This window comes from Netta rufina (assembly GCF_964035555.1).
Source record: "Netta rufina genome assembly, chromosome: 40".
NCBI classification, from domain to species: domain Eukaryota; kingdom Metazoa; phylum Chordata; class Aves; order Anseriformes; family Anatidae; genus Netta; species Netta rufina.
In genome coordinates this window covers 14,014-28,824 of record NC_140164.1, presented here as the reverse complement: position 1 = coordinate 28,824, position 14,811 = coordinate 14,014, and the positions used below count along the sequence as shown (strand labels likewise).

Here is a 14,811-nt window from a genome sequence, read left to right as displayed (position 1 = left end):
CGGCCAATCGGAGCCGCCCGGCGGGCCGCGTGACCCGCTCGCAGCCAATGGGCGCCGCCCCCCCGCCCAGCTGGCGGCCAATGGGGGCGCGGTCACGTGGCGGGGGCGGGGCGAGGCGGCCATGGAGGAGTACGCGCGGGAGCCCTGGTAACGGCGGGGCGTGTTTATGTAGGGCCTGCTTTATTTACATGGGGCCCTGGTGTTTGTGTAGGGTCTGCAGCCCCCCCGTGTTTATGTAGGGTCTCCTGTGTTTATGTAGGGTCTGCAGGAGACCCCGTGTTTACGTAGGGCCTGCTTTGTTTACATGGGGCCTGTTGTGTTTATGTAGGGTCTGCCTTATTTACGTAGGACCTGCCGTGTTTACATAGGGTCTGCAGGCCCCCAGTGTTTACATAGGGGCCCCCAGGCCCTTAATGTTTACATAGGGCCCCTTGGTGTTTACATAGGGCTCCCAGACCCCCAATGTTTATGTAGGGTCCCCCAGTGTTTACATAGGCCCCCCAGACCCCCAGTGTTTATGTAGGGCCCCCTGGTGTTTATGTAGGGCTCCCAGACCCCCCGTGTTTACGTAGGGCCCTCAGTCCCTGGTGTTTATGTAGGGCCGCCAGTGTTTACATAGGCCCCTAATGTTTACATAGGGCCCGCCCAGTGTTTATGTAGGCCCCCAGGCCCCCAATGTTTACGTAGGGCCCCCCAGTGTTTATGTAGGGCCCCCAGGCCCCAGTGTTTACGTAGGGTCTCCCGGCAGCCCCTGGCGCATCGTGGATGACTGCGGCGGCGCCTTCACCATGGGGGTGATCGGGGGCGGCGTCTTCCAGGCCCTGAAGGGCTTCCGCAACGCCCCGGCCGTGAGTCCCCGCCCCCTGATGACGTCACACAACACGGGAGGGGCCTGTTGGTGGCCACGCCCGTTTGTGGGCGGGGCCTGACGTCACAAATCCCGCCCACTCAGGGGCTGAGGCACCGCCTCCGGGGCAGCGCCAGCGCCATCCGCACGCGGGCGCCGCAGATCGGAGGTGAGGGGGCGTGGCCTGAGTTAGGGGGCGTGGACTGACTCGTGGGGGGCGTGGTCTGGCGTGTGGGGGGCGTGGCTTGGCGCTTGGGGGCGGGGCCTGCAAGGGAAGGACTGGTGCTGGGGGTTGAGCTTAGGGGGTGTGGGTGGGGATAATGGGAGGTGGGCGTGGCTATTGGGGGTGGGCGTGGCTTAGGGGGTGTGGGTGGGACCTCGGGGTGTGGGCGTGGTTTCAGGACAGTGGGTGGGGTTTAGGGGTTGTGGGCGGGGTCTTGAAGGGGTGGGTGTGGCCAAGAGGTTCTGGCTGGTGCTGGGGGGTGGGGTTTGGGGGATGGGGGCGGGGTTTTGGGGGCGTGGGCGTGGCTTAAGAATTATGGGCGGGGCCTAGAAAGAGTGGGCGGGGCCTGGAGGTGCTGCCTGGGCTGTGCCTGATGCTGGGTAGGGATGGTGGTGGGCGGGGTTTGGGGCCTGTGGGCGGGGTTTGGGACGTGTGGGCGTGGCTTATTCGCTGTGGGCGTGGCCTGGAGGTGGTGCTTTGACTGGGCCCAGCCCCAGGTGGGGATGGTGCTGGGCGGGGTTTGGGGGCTGTGGGCGGGCTTTGGTGGATATGGGCGGGGTTTGGGAGTATGGGCGTGGCTTATTAGATATGGGCGTGGCCTGGGAATAGTGGGCGTGACCTGGAAAGAGTGGGCGGGGCCTGGAGGTGCTTCTTGGGCTATGCCCAGCCCTGGGTGGGGATGGCGGTGGGTGGAGTTTGGGGCATGTGGGCGGGGTTTGGGGGCTGTGGGTGGGGCTTGGTGGCTGTGGGCGGGGTTTAGGGCGTGTGGGCGTGGCTTAAACGATGCGGGCGGGGCCTGGAGGTGCTGCTTGGGATGTGCCCAGCACTGGGTGGGTTTTTGGGGGCTGTGGGCGGGGTTTGGTGGATACGGGCGGGGTTTGGATGGGTGTGGGCGGGGCCTTGTGGGCGTGGCCTGCCGGTGACGTGTCGGGGGCGGGGCCAGGCAGCTTCGCGGTGTGGGGGGGGCTGTTCTCCACCATCGACTGCGGGCTGGTGCGGCTGCGGGGCCGCGAGGACCCCTGGAACTCCATCGCCTCCGGGGCGCTCACCGGGGCCGTGCTGGCCTCCCGCAGTACGGGGGGGGGGTTATGGGGCCGGGGGGGGGGCAAATTGGGGTGTGGGGGGGATTATAGGGGGGGTTATGGGGCCGGGGGGGGGGAATTGGGGTGTGGGGAGGGGTTATGGGGCTGGGGGGGGCATGGGGGGGGTATGGGGTGTGTGGGGGAATGGGGTATGGGAGATTTGGGGGGGTTATGGGGGAGCATGGGGGGGGAATTGGGGTGGGGGGGGTTATGGGGGGGTTATGGGGCTGGGAGGGGCGTGGGGGGGTTATGGGGTGTGGGGGGGAATGGGGTATGGGGGTGTTATAGGGGGACATGGGGGGGTTATGGGGTCGGGGGGGAGAATTGGGGTGGGGGGGTGTTATGGGGAGGGAAATGGAGCTGGGGGAGGTAGGTTATGGGGGGGTTATGGGGCCGGGGGGGAGGTTATGGGGCTGGAGGGGGGGGGAAATGGGGGTGTAGGGGGGGTTATGGGGCTGGGGGGGGGGGAATTAGGGTGTGGGGGGGTTATGGGGGAGAAATGGGGCGGGGGGGTCACCGGGGAGTTATGGGGTGGGGGGGGAAATGGGGTATGGGGGATTTGGGGGCGTTATGGGGGGGGCACGGGGGGGTTATGGGGGGAAATGGGGTATGGGGGTTAAAGGGGGGGGTCATGGGGGGGGGTTATGGGGCCGGGGGGGGCATTATGGGGCCGGGGGGGGCATTGGGGGGGTTATGGGGGGATATGGGGTGGGGGGGGGCATGGAGGAGTATGGGGCGGGGGGCTTATGGGGGGGTCACAGAGGGGCATTGGGGGGGATTCTGGGGTATGGGGGGGGCCTGGGGGGCTATGGGGGGGGCCCCAGGGCTATGGGGGGGGGCCCTGGGGAGCCAGGGGGGGGGTCCCCAAATTTCCCACCCCCCCCCTACAGGCGGCCCCCTGGCCATGGTGGGCTCGGCGCTGATGGGGGGGGTGCTGCTGGCGCTGATCGAGGGGGTGGGCATCCTGCTGACCCGCCACACCGCCCCCCACTTCGCCAACCGTGAGTGGGCGGGGCCTGCGGGAAGGGGGCGGGGCCTCCAGAAAGAGGGCGTGGCCTCGAGGGGGCGTGGCCTGTTGTCGCAAGCCCCGCCCACATCCCATTTCTCCTCCCCGCCCCCCCCCCCCCCCCCAGCCAGCCCCTTCGCTGAGGACCCCTCGCAGCTGCCCCCCAAGGACCCCCCCGGGGGGGTGCAGTTCCAGTAAGACCAGTAACACCGCACCAGTAAGACCAGTAACACCAGTGGCGCCGCCCGCGGGCCCCCCCCAGCCTGTTTTTTGGGGGAAAAATTCCTATTTAAACGTTTTTTTTTCCAACCTGCGGCCCCCGTGTCGGATTTTTTTTTTGGGGGGGGGGGGGTGACGTCATCGCGCGGTGGTGATGTCATCGAGTGACGTCATCGCGTCGAGATGATGTCATCGGCTTTATTACAGGGTTGCCCCTCCCCCCCCCCAAGTTTTGGGGGGGGGGGGTCAGAGGTCACAGTGCAGAGGTCGGAGGTCCCTGAGGGCGGCGCCGGAAGTGGGGAGAGGTCAAAGGTCAGGGGTCAGCAGGGGGGGGGGGGGGGCAAAGTGCAAACCCCAGGGTGAAAGGTCAGAGGTCACCGGGGGTCAAAGGTCAAAAGTGCTCAGCAGGGCGCAAAGGTCAAAGGTCAAAGGTCAGGGCGCGGTGGCCGGAAGTGCCGGGAGCCCCAAGGGCAGGGTCAAAGGTCAAAGGGGCTGGGTGAGGCCAGAGGTCACAGGTCACCAGCAGAGGTCAAAGGTCACTGAAGAGGTCAGGCACAGGTCAGAGGTCACCAGTAGAGCCCAGGGGTCGCTGGCAGGGGGTCAAAGGTCACCGGAAGGTTTAAGGCAGAGGTCAGCAGAGGCTCAGAGGTCACCCAAGAGTTCAGGGAGAGGTCAAAGGTCACCAATAGAGGTCAGAGGTCACCAAAGAGTTCAGGCAGAGGTCAAAGGTCATCAGTAGAGGTCAGAAGTCACCAGCAGCAGTCGGAGGTCCCCGGTAGAGCTCAGGGGTCGCCGGCAGGGGGTCAAAGGTCACTGGAAGATTTAAGGCCACCAGAGAGGTCAGGCAGAGGTCAGAGGTCGCCGGTAAAGGTCAGATGTCGTCAGCAAAGGGTCAAAGGTCACCCAAGAGTTCAGGTGGAGGTCAAAGGTCACGAGGAGAGGTCAGAGATCACCGAAGAGGTCAGGCGCAGGTCAGAGGTCACCGGTAAAGGTCGGAGGTCACCCAAGAGTTTCGGCAGAGGTCAAAGGTCACCAGCTGAGGTCAAAGGTCAGGCCAGCAGACAGCCCCGGGCACGGGGGGGCCGCCTGGGGGGCGCTGGGGGCGGAGCCACGGAGCCGGGGGGGCGGAGCTGGGGGGGGAGGGGGATGGGCTCCCCCAGGAAGGTGCCGTCGTCCTCGGAGGAGGAGGAGGAGGAAGAGGAGGAGGCCGAAGGCCAGCGGGGGGGCCGCCGCCCTGCCCCCACCCCCCTCCGCCGCCCCCCCCCCACGTGCAGGGCGTTTTCGGAGGCCGCCCGGGGAGGGGGAGGGGCCGCGGAGGGGGGGTCCGGGGAGGGTTTGGGGGGCTGGGGGGGGCTGAGGGGGGGTGGGGAGCCCCCCCGGGGCTTGGGGGGGGCGGGGGAGGTGAGGGGGGGGGGGCAGGCGCGGGGGGGCGGCTCCCAGTTCGGGCATGGAGTGGCGGTGGGGGCCCCCCCGGCGGAAACGGGGCTCGGTGCCTGCGGGGGGGGGACACAAATATTGAGGGGGGGATTCGGTAACCCCTCCCAGTGCCTCCCAGTACCTCCCAGTACCCCCCCAGTGCCGGCCCACTCCTCCCCAGCGGCTCCCAGTCTCCCCCAGTTCCTCCCCAGTGCCTCCCAGTTCCCCCCCATGACCTCTCACCCCTCCCAATCCACTCCTAGTTCCCCCCAGTCCCTCCCAGCGCTTCCCAGTGACCCTCCCAGCCTTCCCAGTCCCTCCCAGTAGTCCCCCCCAACCTTCCCAGTGTCTCCCAGTCCCTCCCAGTACTCCCCACAACCTTCCTAGTGCAACCCAGTCTCTCCCAGTCCCTCCCAGTGACCCCCACAACCTTCCCAGTGCCTCCCTGTCCCTCCCAGTGTCCCCCCAGTCCCCTCCCAGTGACCCCCACAACCTTCCCAGTGCCTCCCAGTCTCTCCCAGTACTCCCCACAACCTTCCCAGCACACCCGAGCTTCCCCAGACCCCTCCCAGTGACCCCCCAAAACTTTTGCAGTGCCTCCCAGTCTCTCCCAGTGCCTCCCAGTCCCTTCCCAGTGCCCCCCCAGTCCCTCCCAGTGCCCCCTCCCCACTCACCGCCGGGCGGGCCGCCCCCCCAGGAGCGGCGGGGCTGGCTGAGGCGGGTGGGGGCGGTGGGGGGGGGGCCGCTGGGCGCAGAGCCGGGAGCAGAAGAGTTGCCCCCCCCGGGGCAGGAAGGGCAGCCCCAGCAGGGGGCGCCCGCAGGCGGCGCAGCAGAAGCAGGCGGGGAGCGCGTGCCAGTGCTGCCCCTCGTAGGCCATCTGCCCCTGCTCCAGACCTGGGGGGGGGGCAAAAAATTAGCTGGGGGGGGCAAATCCTGCCCCTCCAGGGGCGTCTGCCCCTGTTCTGTAACTTGGGAGGGGTAAAAAGGTCGAGGGGGGGCAATAAAAGGGAAGGGAGGGGGGCAATTGGTGGTCCTCGTGGGGTAACTGCCCCTGCTGCAGTCCTCAGGGGGGCAAAAAATTAGCTGGGGGGGGCAAATCCTGCCCCTCCAGGGGCGTCTGCCCCTGTTCTGTAACTTGGGAGGGGTAAAAAGGTCGAGGGGGGGCAATAAAAGGGAAGGGAGGGGGGCAATTGGTGGTCCTCGTGGGGTAACTGCCCCTGCTGCAGTCCTCAGGGGGGCAAAAAATTAGCTGGGGGGGGCAAATCCTGCTCCTCCAGGGGCGTCTGCCCCTGTTCTGTAACTTGGGAGGGGTAAAAAGGTCGAGGGGGGGCGATAAAAGGGAAGGGAGGGGGGCAATTGGTGGTTCTCGTGGGGTATCTGCCCCTGCTCCAGCCCTGGGGGGGCAAAAAATTAGCTGGGGGGGCAATAAAAGGGAAAGGGGGGGCAAATCCTGCCCCTCCTGGGGCGTCTGCCCCTGTTTCTCAACTGGGGGGGGGGGGTTAAAAAGCTAAGGGGGGGGCAATTAGTGGTCCTCACGGGGCAGATTTTTGGGGTCCCTTCCTCCTTTTCCACACGGATTTTTTGGGGTTTTCTCCCTCCCTCCAAACCCCAATTTTTGGGGTCCCCTCTTCCTTCTAGACCCAAATTTTTGGGGTCTTTTCCTCCTTTTACACCCACACTTTTGGCGTCCTTTCCTTCTTTTTAAACCCACATTTTTAGGATCCCTTCCTCCTTTCCCACCCAGATTTTTCAGGGACCCCTTCCTCCTTTCCCACCCAGATTTTTCGGGGACCCCTTCCTCCTTTTCCGCCCAGATTTTTGGGGTTCCTCCCCCCAAATCCCGGTACCGATGGGGTCCCCGCAGGCGTCGCAGTACTCGGCGTGCCGCGCCTGGTAGCAGCGGCAGCAGTAGGGCCGCCCGCGCCGCATCACGTAGCGCCGCCCGCCCAGCGGCGCCTCGCACTCGAAGCAGCAGAAGTGGCGCACGTGCCAGTGCCGGCCCTCGGCCTCCGTGCACTGCGGGGCGAAAATGATCTGAAACGGGGAAAAAAGAGAGAAAAAAATGTTAGTTTGGGGGAAAAGAGTGAGTTTGGGGGGGAAAAAAGTGAAGTTTGGGGGGAAAAATAGCAAATTTTTGGGGAAAAATGTCAATTTGGGAGGAAAAATGTCAATCTTAGGAGAGAGAGAATAATTTCAGTGGAAAAAATATTAACTTTGGGGGGAAAAGGTCAACTTTGGGGGGAAAAAGGTCAACTTTGGGGGGAAAAAGGTCAACTTTGGGGGGAAAAAGGTCAACTTTGGGGGGAAAAAGGTCAACTTTGGGGGGAAAAAGGTCAACTTTGGGGGGAAAAAGGTCAACTTCAAAGGAAAAAATGTTGATTTTGAGAAAAATGTCAATTTTATTTATTTTTATAAACAAAAGTGGAAGAAAAAACTAAATTTGGGGTTTTTCCATAAGGGAATAAGAGAGAAAAAAGTCGATTTTGTTTTTTTCTTAATAAAGGGTGAGAAAAAAATTGTTTCTTTCTATAAAAGGGGGAGAAAAACAGTCAACTTAGTTTTTTTTTAATGAATAAAAGAGGGGGGAAAAAGTCAATTTTGGGGTTAAGCATGAAAGTAAGGGGAAGAAAAAAGTCAAAAAATGTTAATTTTGTTTTCTTTTGGGGGGGGGGGGGGGAAGGGGTGGTCACTGCATCACGTAGTGGCACCTTGTGCTCAGAGCAGCAGGAGTGGTGCACGTGCCAGTGCCACCCCTCCGCCTCCGTGCACTGCAAAAATGATCTAAGAACAGGGAAAAAAATCAATTTGAGGGGAAAAAATATTAATTTTGGGTGTTTTTTATAAAGGAAACAGGGAGAAGGAGGTGGTCACTGCATCACGTAGCAGCACCTTGTGCTCAGAGCAGCAGCGATGCCGCACGTGCCAGCGCCACCCCTCCGCCTCCGTGCACCGCGGGGCGAAAATGCTCTAAAACTGGGGGAAAAAAAGTGAATTTTGGGGTTTTTATGAAGGAAAGGAGGAGAAGGGCGGGGTTGGCACCTCGTCGCAGGCCTGGCAGCGGGGGCGGCGGGTCTCGGCGTGGTGGCGGCCGCAGTAGACGCGGCCGTCCTGGTAGAAGTAGATGAGGTCGACGAGGAGCTCGCGGCACGCCGAGCACTGGAAGCACTGCGGGTGCCAGCAGGCGCCCAGCCCGGCGCGCGCGGCGAAGACGGCGATGTCGCCGCCGCCGATCTGCCGGCCACACTGGTGGGGGAGGAAAAACGGGGTGATTTTGGGGGAAAAAAGGGGGAAAAAGGGGTTTTGGGGAGGGTTTGGGGGGGATTTGGGGGGGTTTGGGGGGATCTGTTGGCATAGGGTGGGTGCCAGCAGGTGCCAAGCGCGGTGAAGACAGCGATGTCGCCACCGCCAATCTGCCAGCCACACTGGTAGGGGGGAAAATGGGGTGATTTTTGGGGAAAAGAGGGTGATTTGGGGCAAAAAAAGAGGGAAAAAGGGGTTTTGGGGAGGTTGGGGGGATTTTAGGGTGGTTTGGGGAGGGTTTGGGGCGACTTGCTGGCACTCAATGGGTGCCAGCAGGTGCCAAGCGCGGTGAAGACGGCGATGTCGCCACCACCAATCTGCCAGCCACACAGGTAGGGGGGAAAACGGGGTGATTTGGGGGGAAAAGAGGGTGATTTGGGGGAAAAGAGGGGGAAAAAGGGGTTTTGGGGAGTGTTTGGGGGGCATTTGGGGGGGTTTGGGGGGACCTGTTGGCATATGGTGGGTGCCAGCAGGCGCCGAGCATGGTGAAGACGGTGATGGCACCACCACCAATCTGCCAGCCACACTGGTGAGGAGGGAAATGGGGTGATTTTGGGGTGAAATTGGGGAAAAAAGGGGTTTTGGGGCTTCTTTGAGGGGTTTTGGGGGGCCTGCTGGCACATGATGGGTGCCAGCAGGCACGGAGCGCGGCAAAGACAGCGATGTCACTGCCACCAATCTGCCAGCCACACTGGTAGGGGGAAAATGGGGCGATTTGGGGGGAAAAGAGGGTGATTTTGGGGGAAAAAAGGGTGATTTAGGGCAAAAAAAAGAGGGAAAAAGGTTTTTTTTTGGGGAGTTGGGGGGATTTTGGGGTGATTTGTAGGGACCTGATGGCACATGGTGGGTGCCAGCAGACGCCGAGCGCGGCAAAGGCGGCGATGTCACTGCCACCAGTCTGCCAGGCTGAGAGGGAAACGGGGTGATTTGGGGGAAAAAAAGGAGAAAAAGTGTTTTTTTGGGGTGGTTTGGGATTTTTTGGGGTACCTGCTGGCAGATGGCGCCGGTGATGGTGACGGGGAAGGGGCGCGCGGTGCCGCGGCCGAGGTTCTCCCGCTTGCGCTGCTGGGCGAAGAGCTTGAGCTCGCGGCGCTCGGCGTCCTCCAGGGCGTTGCAGTATTGGGGCTGGGGGGGGGAGGGCAAAATGGGGGGTTTTTTAGGGTGGGGGGGTCTTTAGGGAGGGTTTGGGGGGGGTTGGTGTTCCTCAAGGGGCGGCAACAGGGCACAAAACGGTTCCTGGTGCGGTGCCGAGGGGCGGCGATGGGGATGGGGGGGGACTCTGAAGTGGGCTCGGGGGCCCCCCCCAGCCCAAAAATCTCCCCTCAGCCCCCAAAATACCCCAAGATCCCCCCCAAACCCCCCCAGCCCTGATGTCCCCCATGCCCCCTAAGCCCTCCAAGCCCCCCTAACACCCCCCAACACCCCCCACCCCAACCCCTCAGCCCCCCCCAAGCCCCCCAGCCCCCAAATTCCCCCCCCCAAGTCCCCCAGCCCCACAAAATACCCCAAGACCCCCCCAAAACCCCCATCCCTGATGTCCCCCATGCCCCCTAAGCCCTCCAACCCCCCCTAACACCCCCCAACACCCCCCACCCCGACCCCTCAGCCCCCCCACGACCCCCCCAGCCCCCTCCCAAGCCCCCCAGCCCCCAAATTCACCCCCCCAAGCCCCCAGCATACCCCAAAACCCCCCAAAACCCCCATCCCTGATGTCCCCCATGCCCCCTAAGCCCTCCAAGCCCCCCTAAGACCCCCCAACGCCCCCCCACCCCGACCCCTCAGCCCCCCCACGACCCTCCCAGGACCCCCCCGGCCCCCACCTCGCTGTCGTGGGGGGGCAGCTGGTGCAGGAGCTGCCGCACGCGGTGCCGCTCCCCGGGGCTGTTGACGTAGGGCACCTTGTCCTCGGGCAGGCAGCTGAAGAACTGCGCCACCTACAGGAGGGGCAGAGTGGGCGGGGCTTCCCCTGAAGGGGCGTGGCCTCGCCGGAGTGGGCGTGGGCTCGGCGGAGGGGGCGGGGCTTAGCAGGGTGGGGTGGGGGGGAAGGGGTGAGGGGGAAAGGGGACAGGGAAGAGGAGATGAGGGGGGCGGGGCCTTGGAGATGGGGGGCGGGGCCTCGGGGAGGAGGGGGCGTGGTTGATGACAGTGGGTGTGGCTTGTGGGAGGGTGGGCGTGGCTTTGAGAATGGGCGTGGCTTGAAGATGCCTGACAGAGTGGGCGGGGCTTGAGCCCAATGGTCACCATAGTGGGAGGGGCTAAGCAAGGTGAGTGAGCGGAGCCTCTGTGATTGACAAGTTCATCACTGGGTTTAGACAAATGGGCGTGGCCATGTGCAGGGGGCGTGGCCTAATGCAAGTGGGTGGGGCCATTGCCCAGGGCTTCATAGGGATCAGGCAGGGGGTGGGCGGTGCTACATGTGAGGGGGGCGTGGCCTCATGGAAGGGGCGTGGCCTAAAAGGAAGGGGGCGGGGCCTTGCAAGCAGGGGGCTGCCCACAGGCTGAGTGACTGGGGGGGGGGGGGCCCAAAATGGGGCAGTTTGGGGGGGTTTTGGGGAGGGGGTCACAGCCACAGGGGTCCCCAAAAGCTGGGGGGGTCATTTTGGGGGGAGATCCACACTTGGGGGGGAAAGCTTCAAAATTTTGGGGTCCCCAAAAGTTTTTTTTTTTGGGGGGTACCAAAACTTCACAGTTTGGGGGTCCCCAAAAGCTTTAAATTTGAGGGGGGGGTCCCATAAGCCGGGGGGGGTCTCATAACCTAGGGGGGGTCCCAAAAGCTTGGGGGGGGGGGTCCCAAAAGTTGGGGGGGGTTCCCAAAAGCTGGGGGGGGGCCCCTACAAGACATGAAATGAGGGGGTGGGCCCCCCACAAAAGGGAGTGTGGGGGGGTAGAAATTGGCTGGGCGGTGTCCAAAATTAGGAAAGGGGAGGGGACGTGGATTTGGGGGAGGGGATTGGGGGGGGGGGGGTGTTACCTGCTCGGGCTTGAGGCCGGGGGGGGCCCAGGCGTACTCCTCGGGGGCGCACCCCGAATCGTCGTCAGAGCCGGGGGGGGGCTGGAAATCGGCCACCAGGCGGCCCATCAGGCGCTCCAGGTCCTGCGGCACCCCCTGCGCCGCGTGCTCCCCCCGCGGGCATTTGCAGTGCTGGCAGATCTTCCTGTAATTAAAAGCCGGGGGGGGGTTAATTAGTTAATTAGGGGGTCGGAGGGAGAGGTTAGGGGGTGCTGTCCCCTCCCCATACCGGATCCCTGCTCACCTCCATTCGTGCACGAGGAAGCCGGGGCATTGGTCGCCGCATGTCTGGCACGGCTGCCCCCGCTCGGGGTCTTCTGCCTCCAGGACCTGTAATAAAGGGGGGGGGACACACCCCAAAAATTCCCTTAATTGCCTAAAATCACCTGAATTTACCCTTAAATAATTAGGGGGGGGGGAGACACTTGCGTGCGCTGATGATGGGGAGCCCCCCCAACCCCGCTGTTCTTTGGGTCTCTCCCTTAATTTGTGCCCAACCCCCCCCCCCAAAAAAAAAAACAAACTTGCCAGGTTGGGTGTTTGGGGTAAAAAAGGGGGAGAACAGGTCGGGGCACCCTGAGGGATTGTGGGAGCGGCGGCGCAGCATTGTGGGAGACGCCGAGCATTGTGGGAGTTGCCCCAAATTTTTTTTGGGGGGGGTTGGGTCCGTGTCCCCCCCCCAGCACCCCATTGGGATCAGTCTGACCCCATAAGGGTCAGTCTGACCCCTCAGAACCCCTCCTGCCCCATAAATTCTCCCCCCAAACCCCCTCTTGCACACAGATTTCTCCCAGATTCTCCTCAGAATCCCTCTTGCCCCACAGATTCCCCTCAGAACCCCCTTTTTCCCCATAATTTCCCCTCAGATTCCCCTCAGAACCCCTCCTGCCCCACAGATTCTCCTCAAAACCCCCTCTTCCACAGATTTCTCTCAGATTCCCCCCAGAACTCCCTCCTACCCCACAGATTCCTGTCAGATTCCCCTCAAAAACCACCTCCTGCCCCATAAATTCTCCCCAAAACCACTTCTTCCACACAGATTTCCCTCAGAAACCCCTCAGAACTCCCCTCCTGCCCCACAGATTCCCCTCAAAACCCTCTCCTGCCCCACACATTTCCCTCAGAAGGCCCCCTTCCCCACAAATTCCTCTCAGAATCCCCTCAAAACCACCTCCTGCCCCATAAATTCTCCTCAAAACCCCTCTTCCCCACGGATTCCTGTCAGATTTGCCTCAGAACTCCCTCCTGCCCCACAGATTCCCCTCAGAACCGCCTCCTGCCCCAAAAATTCTCCTCAAAACCTCCTCTTCCGCACAGATTCCTGTCAGAATTTCCTTCTGTCCTACAAATTCCTGTCAGATTCCCCTCAGAACCCCTCCTGCCCCATAAATTCTCCTCAAAAACCCTCTTCCACACAGATTCCTGTCAGGATTTGCCTCAGAACTCCCTCCTGCCCTACAGATTCCCCTCAGAACCTGCCTCCTGCCCCCAAAAATTCTCCTCAAAACCCCCTCTTCCACACAGATTCCTGTCAGAATTTCCTTCTGCCCCACAGATTCCTGTCAGAATCCCCTCAGAACCCCTCCTGACCCATAAATTCTCCCCAAAACCCCCTCTTCCACACAGATTCCCTGTCAGATTCGCCTCAGAACTCCCTCCTACCCCACAGATTCTTCTCAGATTCCCCCCAAAACCCCATCCTACCCCACAGATTCCCCTCAGAACCTCCTCCTGCCCAATGATTTTCCCTCAGATTCCCCTCAAAACCCCGTCCTGCCCCACAGATTCCCCTCAAACGCCCCTCCCCGCCCCACAGATCCCCCCCCCCGCCCCTCACCAGTCGCGGCGACCGCCACCGCCGTGGCCCGAAGTTGAACACGGCCATCCTCCCCACCGCCCGCCGCTTGGCCACGCCCCTAGCCACGCCCTCCTCCTTGCCCACGCCCACTCTCCGTGGAGAGGCCACGCCCACGGTGCCCCCGCCGCACCGCCCAGCGCCCCTCTGGCCACGCCCCCGTCAGCCTATAAGCCACGCCCCCCGCGCGCTCCCCGGCCCCCTCCCCTTTGTTTGTCACTCACGCGCGGGCCACGCCCCCCTAAGGGGCGGGTCTGTATAGCGCACAGTGGGGGCGTGGCCTTGGCACAGAGGCCCCGCCCCCAGGTCCCTCCCAAGGGTCCCCATGGGGGCTTTGAGGTGGGATTTTGGGGCAGATCTTTGGGATTTTGGGGCATTCCTTGGGAAATTGTGGGCCCTTATTTGGGATTTGGGGGCATTCTCTGGGATTTTAGGGGCGTTCTTTGGGATTTTGAGGTGTTCGTTGGGGTTTTGGGGACGTTCTCTAGGATTTGGGGTCATTCTTTGGGATTTTGGGCGCCTTCTTTGGGATTTGGGGGCAGTTTGGGGGATTTTGGGGAGATTCTTTGGATTTGGGGGCAGTTTATTGAGATTTTGGGGTCATTCTCTGGGATTTGTGGGCATTCTCTGGGATATGGGAGTATTATTTGGGATTTGGGGGCATTTATTGGGATTCTGGGGTCATTCTCTGGGATTTGGAGTCATTTTTTGGGACTTTCGGGGCCTCCTTTGGGATTCAGGGGCCTTCTTTAGGATTTTGGGGGTGTTCTTTGGGATTTGGGTTTTTCTTGGCTCTAGGGGCAGGGCTGAATTTGGGGGGGGTGGGAGGAGCCCCAGGGCGTGGCACCAGCCCCGCCCCTTACCCCTTATCAGGGACCTTATCGGGGTTTTGGGGGGGGGGCCCAGCAAAGGGGGGGGGGCACAGTGCTGGTTGTTCGTCCTCAGTGCAGGTCAACAGGTGCGGGGGGGGGCAGGGCCGGGGGGGTTTTTGGGGGGCTGGGAACCCCCAAGTTGGTCAATGGGGTCAGGGGCTATGGGGCTGTGGGTATTGGGGTCCCCTGAGAGGGTTTGGGGGGGTCGGGGATTGGATATTGGGGTCCTATGGGGGGATTTGGGGGGGGGTGAGTGGTTTTGGGGGGGCCGACGGAGTGAGTTTTGGGGTCTCCGAGGGAGTTTGTGGGGTTTGGGGGTGGGTGTTGGGGTCCTGGGGGAATTTGGGGGGATTTGAAGGGTTTAGGGCTGTATATTGGGGTCATTGGGGGAGTTTGGCGGGGATTTGGGGGGGTTGGGGCTGGATATTGGGGGTCCTATGTAAGTATTTAGGGGTGTTGAGGGGTCTGGGGGTGGGTATTGGGGTCCCTGGGGGAGTTTGGGGGGATTTGGGGCTGAATATTGGGGTTCCTGGGGGAGTTTTGGGGGGATTTGAAGGGTTTGGGGGCTGGATATTGGGGTCCCTGGGGGAGTTTGGGGGGGGAATTGGGGCGGTTTGGGGCTGGATATTGGGATCCTATGGGAGAATCCTATGGGGGAGTTGAGGGGTCTGGGGGGTATTGGGGTCTCTGGGGGGGTTGAAAGTTTTTGGGGGGGCTAAAAAATTGGGGTCTGGGGGGATTTATGGGGACTGGGGGGGGTCATAGGGCTGGATTTTGGGGTTTGGGGGGGGGGTCAGGTTTCCCCTGAAACCCCTATGGGATACAGCAGGCTCCTTATGGGGGGGTTTGGGGACCCCAAATCCCTCAACATTGGGGTCTTGGGGGGGGGTCCACAGACTTTTTTGGGGGATAAACCAGGGGGGGTCACCCGTGCCCCCCCCCCGCAATGGGGACGTCACAGGGTGCGGCCTACACCGCCTG

General features: G+C 62.3%; 3 protein-coding genes across 3 annotated transcripts in view; 1 reads left to right on the top strand and 2 right to left on the bottom strand.

Annotated features, from left to right (window-relative positions):
* The window catches only part of LOC311220743 (vasopressin V2 receptor-like), a gene marked incomplete at both ends in the record, with an annotated part of 4,479 nt that extends 4,356 nt beyond the window's left edge, over positions 1 to 123 (bottom strand). Inside the window, 1 exon segment of the mRNA XM_084304297.1 lies at positions 35 to 123. Within this exon segment, the coding sequence (XP_084160423.1) occupies positions 35 to 123 (89 nt within the window).
* Positions 96 to 3,461, top strand: LOC311220741 (mitochondrial import inner membrane translocase subunit Tim17-B). The gene is made up of 6 exons (XM_084304295.1): positions 96 to 147; positions 749 to 848; positions 953 to 1,016; positions 2,014 to 2,142; positions 3,043 to 3,153; positions 3,286 to 3,461. The coding sequence occupies exons 1-6, from the start codon at positions 122 to 124 to the stop codon at positions 3,354 to 3,356; spliced, it is 501 nt and encodes a 166-aa protein (XP_084160421.1). The 5' UTR covers positions 96 to 121; the 3' UTR covers positions 3,357 to 3,461.
* Positions 3,462 to 4,426: 965 nt separating this feature from the next.
* On the bottom strand, positions 4,427 to 12,988 carry PRICKLE3 (prickle planar cell polarity protein 3; the record flags this gene model as incomplete). The annotated part of the gene is made up of 10 exons (XM_084304296.1): positions 4,427 to 4,720; positions 4,825 to 4,870; positions 5,468 to 5,687; positions 6,641 to 6,827; positions 7,833 to 8,036; positions 9,081 to 9,218; positions 9,914 to 10,027; positions 11,065 to 11,248; positions 11,348 to 11,433; positions 12,941 to 12,988. 10 exons carry the CDS (start codon positions 12,986 to 12,988, stop codon positions 4,427 to 4,429), a joined length of 1,521 nt encoding a protein of 506 aa, XP_084160422.1.
* Between the last annotated feature and the right edge of the window lie 1,823 nt (positions 12,989 to 14,811).